The sequence below is a fragment of the Phytophthora parasitica genome (genome assembly GCF_000247585.1).
Source record: "Phytophthora parasitica INRA-310 unplaced genomic scaffold supercont2.6, whole genome shotgun sequence".
Lineage (NCBI taxonomy): Eukaryota > Oomycota > Peronosporomycetes > Peronosporales > Peronosporaceae > Phytophthora > Phytophthora nicotianae.
In genome coordinates this window covers 694639-702506 of record NW_008648992.1, presented here as the reverse complement: position 1 = coordinate 702506, position 7868 = coordinate 694639, and the positions used below count along the sequence as shown (strand labels likewise).

At 48.4% G+C, this 7868-nt stretch overlaps 4 protein-coding genes across 4 annotated transcripts; 1 reads left to right on the top strand and 3 right to left on the bottom strand.

Moving 5' to 3' along the window:
• Nucleotides 1-22: 22 nt before the first annotated feature.
• Nucleotides 23-1098, bottom strand: PPTG_03911 (hypothetical protein; the record flags this gene model as incomplete). Its single annotated transcript, XM_008897696.1, has 2 exons — nucleotides 116-1098; nucleotides 23-75 (listed from the first exon to the last, which is right to left on the bottom strand). The coding sequence occupies exons 1-2, from the start codon at nucleotides 1020-1022 to the stop codon at nucleotides 23-25; spliced, it is 960 nt and encodes a 319-aa protein (XP_008895944.1). The 5' UTR covers nucleotides 1023-1098.
• A 276-nt stretch (nucleotides 1099-1374) lies between these two features.
• PPTG_03910 (hypothetical protein) lies at nucleotides 1375-2742 on the bottom strand. The gene is made up of 2 exons (XM_008897695.1): nucleotides 2650-2742; nucleotides 1375-2590 (listed from the first exon to the last, which is right to left on the bottom strand). Exons 1-2 carry the CDS (start codon nucleotides 2656-2658, stop codon nucleotides 1652-1654), a joined length of 948 nt encoding a protein of 315 aa, XP_008895943.1. The 5' UTR covers nucleotides 2659-2742; the 3' UTR covers nucleotides 1375-1651.
• A 1256-nt stretch (nucleotides 2743-3998) lies between these two features.
• PPTG_21539 (hypothetical protein) lies at nucleotides 3999-4368 on the top strand (the record flags this gene model as incomplete). Its single annotated transcript, XM_008898338.1, has 2 exons — nucleotides 3999-4138; nucleotides 4320-4368. 2 exons carry the CDS (start codon nucleotides 3999-4001, stop codon nucleotides 4366-4368), a joined length of 189 nt encoding a protein of 62 aa, XP_008896586.1.
• A 386-nt stretch (nucleotides 4369-4754) lies between these two features.
• PPTG_03909 (hypothetical protein) lies at nucleotides 4755-5296 on the bottom strand (the record flags this gene model as incomplete). The annotated part of the gene is made up of 2 exons (XM_008897694.1): nucleotides 4755-5114; nucleotides 5207-5296. The coding sequence occupies 2 exons, from the start codon at nucleotides 5294-5296 to the stop codon at nucleotides 4755-4757; spliced, it is 450 nt and encodes a 149-aa protein (XP_008895942.1).
• Nucleotides 5297-7868: the final 2572 nt, after the last annotated feature.

Genomic DNA, 7868 nt, shown 5'->3' with positions numbered 1-7868 from the left:
GACGCAGACGCCGAGGTAGACTCTACTGAAGGAGTAGCTGGTTGCGGTGTTGAATTATCTGCAACTGGAGCGATGCTAGTCCAAATTGCACCAAGCATATCAATTTCATCTCCACCACGACCAAAGAATCCTCCAAGCTGGAAGCCCTCTGGAGCTGTTACCGACTTGCTTTCTGCTGTCTTGGTGCCTCCCGATATCGTGTTGCCCTTACTGGTACCAAAGCTTAAATAGAAGATGCGCGTGTGATCATTTTTCTTTCCCCAGTGAGCCTCCATCGACGTGATATACTCATCGACGCCAATCGAGAGAGTGTTTGCGTCCCCACCAGTTCCACCGTGGGTGAAAGTTGTCGCTGTAGGTGCTTTGATGTTGAGTGAGACACCATCTACACGCTCACCAGACCGGATCGTAATCGACCCAACGGTTTGTCCTGCAGCTGCTGCTGCTTCATCCGAGAATTCGTTTCCGTGGGGTCCACCAATGCTTTCACTTAGCTGAACAGAATCCTCCACAGAAATGGCAGGTGCCGGTGCTTCTGTAGCTACTGGTGCCTCAGTAGCTGCAGAATCTGGAGCCTTTGTAGCAGCTGAAGTCTCTGTTTCAGATGAGCTGTCAGCCGCAGACTCTTCTTCATCGCTGGCCGAATCGGACTCAGAACCAATGACATCTGCAGAAGCTGACGATGAAGCCGCCGCCGTGGAGGCTTCAGACAAGCTGCTTGCAGATTCTTCGTTTGAAGCCGAGTCCGATTGTTCGCTGCTCTCGCTGTTGGACGATGAAGCAAATAGGTTGTTTAGATTACTGTCGCTGCTGGAACTTGGAGCTTCGAATCCGGAACCAAATAGGTCATCCAAGTCAATCTTGCTGCCACCCTCATCGTTCAGTGTGCTGTCATCGTCAACTAGAGAGCCACTGCCGCTGTCCGATACCTCGCTGGATTCAAAACTAGAACTACCGAGACTTCGAGCCGAGGTTACGGTGACAGCTACTGCCGCGACCAAAAGCCGAGAGACCGCTCTCATCGAACGTGTGGGCCACTATCCACAAGTCTGAAAATGATGCGCAAAGAGTTTTTCAGTGCACGCTTGTGATCAAGCCAGACACTTGTACTAATACAAGTCTTGTAGAACTCAAATCCAAAGAAAGCAGAACTTCCCAATCCGATGTGGAAGTAATGTTTGTCGACATCCCATGTGTCGCTCTTCGTCAGTTCGTTCTTTGGTCTTGTTTTCTCGAACGAGTCGTCGATTACCGTGTTATCCATATAGGTTATGCCTGAACTTGCGATCACTTTTCAGCAACTATTGTACACTGTAGAGAACTCGCCAGGCAAAAAGATGATAGCACTGATTCAAAGGGTAACACCAGCGCAAGCTCTGTACAAACAGCCATAATATATTCCACGAAATCGGTTGAACCGATTCCAGATACCTGCCTGTCGGTTATCCTCTTTTTAATAGGATTTCACTTGTTCAAATTCTGTCGGAGAGAACACGGCAGTAGTGGAGCATCGTGTGCTCCACTTAGAGAGGCGACGTGTAGGTGTTAATATTGGTCGGTGCATTCATTGCTTCTATCAAATTAGTGCGGGTGTTGTGCGGCGTCACTACACCAATACAGTGGCGAGCTATAGCTTTGAAGTGCGGCAAGTTCACCACGTGTAGCGCGTCATGGTGTAAGTCGGATCGAGTTGGGTCCTTTCCAGCAGATTTTCCAGCAGATCCGGCTTCACACGTAGCTGTTTTTCATCCGTACCCCAAGCGTTTACACTCAGTTCTCTGGCATGGACACCGCCAGCAATGAAGATGCTGTCCACACCAGTGTTCTTCGCACCCTGAATGTCGTGGTGGAGTGAGTCGCCAATATGAACGACCTTCGACTTGTCCGTCACATGGGCCATTCGCAAACACACTTCGAAGTGCTCCTTCATCGGCTTCCCAAAGTAGATGACCTCACCTCCCATTTCCTCGTACAGCTTGGCAATGCCGCCTCCCATGTGCACGAAACGATCGTTAGCCATAACAGCTAGCACATCCGGGTTCGGACACAGCAGCGGCAGCTTCCGTTCCAGGCCGCCGCGCAGAAACTCCTTCATAGCGTCGTTGACTTCGCCTGTGTGGCGGTAGTCGGTGGGCAAAACTTCGGTCACACGGTCACTGTAACAGATCTGTTGTGTGCCGTCCACCATGAGAAACTGAGCCTTGTCCAGCGGCACAATCTCCACATCAAGGCCATGGAAAGTGGACTCGGGATTCGAGGCACGCTTGGTCACCTTTCCGTCCAAGTCAGAGGTCATGAGTGAGCAGCGTGCATGGGTGTCGGGTCGCTCAAGTAGGTAGGTGTGGCACACCTCTCCTCCAGTAACACCTTGAAAGCTTGTGGAGAAACCCATGGGCCCCAGTTTGATGGGGAGGCTGCAGGAGCGGTGTGACGTGTTGGAGAGTAGTATCACTTGCTTGCCGGCTTGGATCATGCGGTTGAAGCAGTCGACAGCACCAATGTATGGGATTGTGCCATTGTGCAGTACACCGTATTGATCGATGAGCACGACATCGTACTCGTCCAGCACGTCTGACAGGCCATTGATGATCTACAGGCGAAGAGGGGAGGGGGTTAATGCTAAGTGGACAATGGGGACTGCATGTGTACCTTGGTCATGCTGAGAGCCGATGGGGTTTACTGGATGGCATTCAGACGAAAAAACTATTAAAATTTTAAGGTTTTTTTCGTCTGAATGCCATCCTAGCCAATCAGCATGCGTACCGACAAGTGTTTTTTTTTTTGAAAAAACACGCGTCCTTTCTCGCCCTTGACCGAGAGATCTGATTGGTCATGCCGGAGTATTTTTTTTTATTTTTTTGATATGAACAATTTAAACCGACGTAAATTACCATGGGATAAATACCAATTTATTTTAATGCATTTTAATAGGCTCCCATTTGTCATAACCTATAGAGGCCACCGGGTTAAATTTATTTAACCCATCTCAAAATGGGTGTTCGAAAAAGTGTACCCATCTATTTGTGGGTGAATTGACAGAATTTGGCTCAACCAACGAAAGACCGGGAAACCTCTTTAATTATTCGCCAAAATTCACCTTTAATTCAAGGTTTGAATTCATAGCACCTCAAAACCATTCGTTGTGAGCAGAGGTCAGCGGTGGCCTCTCTTCAAAAGTGCATTTCACGCAACTATCTTCAGCACTTTACAACCAAGCCGCAACTACCCCTCGGTCAGCATGCCTCGCACCGGAAGAAAGCGAATGATTGGTAGCGGCTCCAAGCCGAAGACATACACGCGCCTGGCGATACTTGCCGCTTCAAGTTGAAGGTACTGATGTATCTGGATGACCATACAATGGAGAAAATTGTCATTCGATTCTTTCTGGCATTTATTTGGGCTCGAAGAAGCGTCTTTGTTACACGTGGAAGGCGTCTAGAGAGATAATCAAAGCTGACTGCGCCCTTGGTTAGGGTAACCATCAGCGAAGCCGGTGCTACATATTACCGGTGCATACAGCGTTACCAGTAGCTGTGAAGGAGCAGCTCGTAAGTTGGGTAAATGATCTCCGCGCGGATGGTGTTCCGGTGACGGGAATGATGTTAGCGCTACAAACACGAGAGCTCTACAACACTATGGGCCTTCCTCGTGGAGCGTTCACTGCATCTTGATCGTGGAGAAAGGGTTTCCTTCGCCGCCACAAGCTAGCAATTCGCCGAAGGACGCATGAGGGTAAATAACACCGCTAGAAGCGAGTGAAAAACTTGCTGAGTTCAGTTGCCAAGTCCTAGACGAGATGAAGGAGCTACGCATTTCCAAAGTGTATAGCGTCGATTGGATAGGCAATAGCGTGGCCTAGCCTAGTCTTTACATGATGTCTAACCTTGTGTGTGGCAAGGGTGAACTACGAATATGCTCCTGCAAGCACCGTCGACAAGAGAGGCGCTAGGACCGTCTGGATCAAGTTCGCGGGCAAGTCGTAGGAACGCGCAACAGCGATGCTGCTCGCAGACAGTGCCGGCTACAAGGCTGATCCGTTCTTGGTTTTTAAGATCAAACCGCCCAAGAACTCCGAGAGAACACCGTTAATCAGCACGGATCTGGGCGCCAACTCTAGGACGAGTTGCAAAAGCGACAGGTAGGTGTCCCAAACTTCGGCAACAGAGCGGGGTGGTGAAGCAGCGAGCTGTTCATCGAGTTTCCTTGGGTACCACCGTGGTCGTAGGGAAAACATACATGAGCCTGTGCTACTCTTGTGAGATGACTTTCGTGCCATTCGAGCCAGGATGTTCTTATCTTTGCTAGACTTCTCTATGTAGAGCTCACGAAAGTCCCACCGGGGTATGCCAGCCAGCCAACTTGGCCTGAAATGCCCGCTTAACGAGCAACTACGGAAGCAATCGATGTATTTTCTCCGCCGCTGGAGCAGACCGGTTCAAGATGTCACCACCGACAAAAGTAGACATCATTCAGTGGATCAAGCGTGCATGGGCCTCTGTAGTAGGTCTTAGCGATAAAACCACTGCTAGGGAAGCTGGCGCTTCCTGGTAAACCCAAAAGTCTACTGTGAGTCTTCTAGAGTAGAATTTCTAATGTCCATTCGCTGCCAAGCGCGTCCTGTGCCTTGGCTGAGTTTTCCTAACCCCTAACTAGCCAGCTCAGCATCGCTTTCCTGTGCTTTGCCCTGTGTGAGTGGGCGGAGGCTTGCCATTAAACTATCCCCCACTACACTGCCCTCCCAAGCCTTTGTCCACTCACGTTCCATCGCGCTGCACGTTCTGTTGTGTCTGAGGTGACGATCGGTATGTTGACCTAGGCTTGAGCTTTGTTTCAGCGGCAATGTGCCGTTCGAACTTTCTGTCGTTCGTAGTAGCTGCATACTCTGTCAGCAGTACTGGTATATCTTTGCTCAGTTGTTTGGTTGATTCCCACGAGTCTTCGATCGACTCGAGTCCTTTCCAGCTAATCAGCACTTCATAGTCGTTTTTGTCCTTATTCCATCGAGTCTCATTCAATTTCTCCACCGATAGTACAATACCTTGGACTGCCACGTGATCTCGCAGCTCTTCACTGACCAACAGCGACTTATCAGCGTAGAATTTTAATCGCGAGGGCTGGACGTCTGCCTCGTCCCCTGTCAGCAAATGGCGAACACAGAAAGAGTGTTGGTCGCCCGTGCGACTTGGTACGGCCCCACCCACGTTACCAAGAGTTTGTCGTGATGTTTTTGGTCGACTCGCGACCTCAACACATAGTCCCCGACGTCGAAGCTAGGTCGACGTGCGTACTTCTGCATGCGTTTGTTTCTCTCTGTCTGTTTTGCTCGTTCGCTGACCATCGGTTGGTGGAGTTCATGTATGCTGCTTTGGAGGTTGTCTAACCAGTCCGTTATGGCTTCAGGTAGCTCCGGTAGCTCTAGAATTTCCTTCTGTCTGGTATCCATGCATAACGTGAGCGGAGAGGGTAGTGACAATTCACAGAAGAGCTCCACCGGCGCTCGATTCACAAGGGACTGAACCGGTGTGTGGTTCAAACTGGACTGCAGTATCGGCACGAAAATGTCCAGTCGTTCGTGTCAACCAGGTACTACAGGCACAGCACACGAATGACTTGCATGATGTCACGGTTTGCCCTCTCTACGCTACCGTTAATCCAAGGATAGTATACGACAGTAAATTCATGACGCGCTTTCAAACGCCTGCAAAGTTCCGCCACAATCTCGGCCTTGAAATGTGATCCTTGATCGGAGATCCACACAGGTGCCAATCCATATCTACTATACCATGCAAGAATCGCCTCAACCACAAAGTTGCTCGTGAGAGTTGTGCACGACACTAGTTCGGTGAAATGGGTGGCCTGCCCAGGCCAAGCTTCCCATCAAGTCCACCAGAGGAGCGTAACCAGCCCCGCCGACGGGTACACAAGGTGAGCCCTCAGCAACCCCACGGTTATCGGAGTACCCCCTCCGTTAGTCGGCAGTCCAGGGCACTGTGTGTCAGAGTGGATCGCAACGTGATTTTGCGACCCCCCCCCCCTCCACCACAACAAGTATCATAGTACTCCAAAATCCTTGTTTCAAAAGCTCCGCTTCAAAAGCAGGAGCTTTTGAAACAAGGGTTTTGGAGTACTATGATACTTGTCTTCCTCCTCCTACTGCTCTCTTCCTCACTCCATCATCGGATGTTAATTCATCATTCAAACAAGAGGGATCCGGATACTCCTTCTTCCGCCTACTGAGAGCACCTCGGTAGTCCTTAGAGCTGGCAGCATCGAAATACAGAGCGTTCATCAGAATACGTAGACACGCCGGCGCTCACTTCGTATTACCACCTTCGAGGCGGCTCAGGCAGTGCCGTTCAAGAGTCTGGGCCATCTTGAGAAGCTTCTTCTCGATTGAGGCTCTGTTCTTCGGGTAGGTGTCGAGTAACCAGTTTTTGGCGTGTCGGTAGTAGTTCATGACGGAGTTGCGAGCTAGCGCCTTACCTCCTCGCCCTTCTGCACTCGTAAGATAAATCGCGAAGCGATCCATCAGCTTGACAAACTTTGCCCCAGTCATATCACCTTGTAGAGTGGCTGCGATATACTGCATATTGATACCTTCGGTCACAAAGAAGCGAGAGAACGCATTGATAGCTGTCTGCTGCACACGCTAGGCGTTGGCCGGTGCGAGGTCTTGAAGACTCATACTGTTTTCAAGTGTTTTTGTCGGTCAGAGGTGGAATAACCAAATAATGTAAAAACACTTGATGGTTTGTATGAATCCTAATGCATATTTAGTACCCTTGCCGACATTATATGTCGGCACAACGTCGGCAGCCGTTTCACCTAGCCCTAATAACTCGGATTGGATTAAAAAACTGCATCCACGACTTGATTGGTTGTTTATTCTCTGGATTTTATATCCAGAGTTTTAGCAGAGGTGCGATTCTACCTAAAAAAAACTCTCTTTCTTTATTTCCAATACTAAGAAAAAAGTCTTGTATTTTCCTTGTGTCGGTTTTTTACTGTACGATTCAATATGACTGTGATATCAGCGTGCCACATGGATTTACTAAACCAAAGTGGTGCTATTCCCTTTGAATTTAGATGGGCTGTCTAGAGATGTAATTTCTTCCCCATACAAAAGTTGCTATAATTACCTCCTATACTAAATTTCCTCTGCACACTTAGAATTACCCAGGTGAATGTTGCTTGTGTCGGCCAGGAGCAACATTCATAACCCAATAACCCAGTGAATGTTACCCCAAGCAATTAGGGCTAAATAAAAAAAATTGATTGACCCTCTGGGTTTTACAAGAACGGTCGGCGTTGTATTTTGCACAAATGCTTGGGGCTTTGGGTACCACTGAGTGACTGAAACGCTCTTGCGTGACAGCAACGCTCTTGCGGAAATCAGCGCTCCGGTTCCGTTCGCAATGACTCGATTACATAGATCGACATTTAGCTGGTGCACAAAGTATATGTGCTTAAACCGTTACGTATATGTAGAGTGAGCTTGTTTATGGTGGATCTAAAAACTTAAATTCAAATCTCGTCCACGAGGCATTACCGATGGTTAACATCTCCGGAAGGTAAAAAACAAAAAAACAGCGTAGATCCTAAAAAAAATGAAATTCAAATTTTAAGGCGCGTTCGCGACTGTTCTGTTCTCAAAGCGTAAGATTAAGAAACATAACATACACGTATTACACTTCATTCATATATGTTGATGTAACCACCCTCTCCGACCAGTTCAAGACGATTCTAGCTTAATAATCTACTCTGTCGATTGATGAAGTAGGTTTAAAGCACGTCTAATTAAACGTTTGTAGGCCAATTAGTGTACACGTATAACTATTTTTAAATTAGCTCATAATTAATGTAAAAAT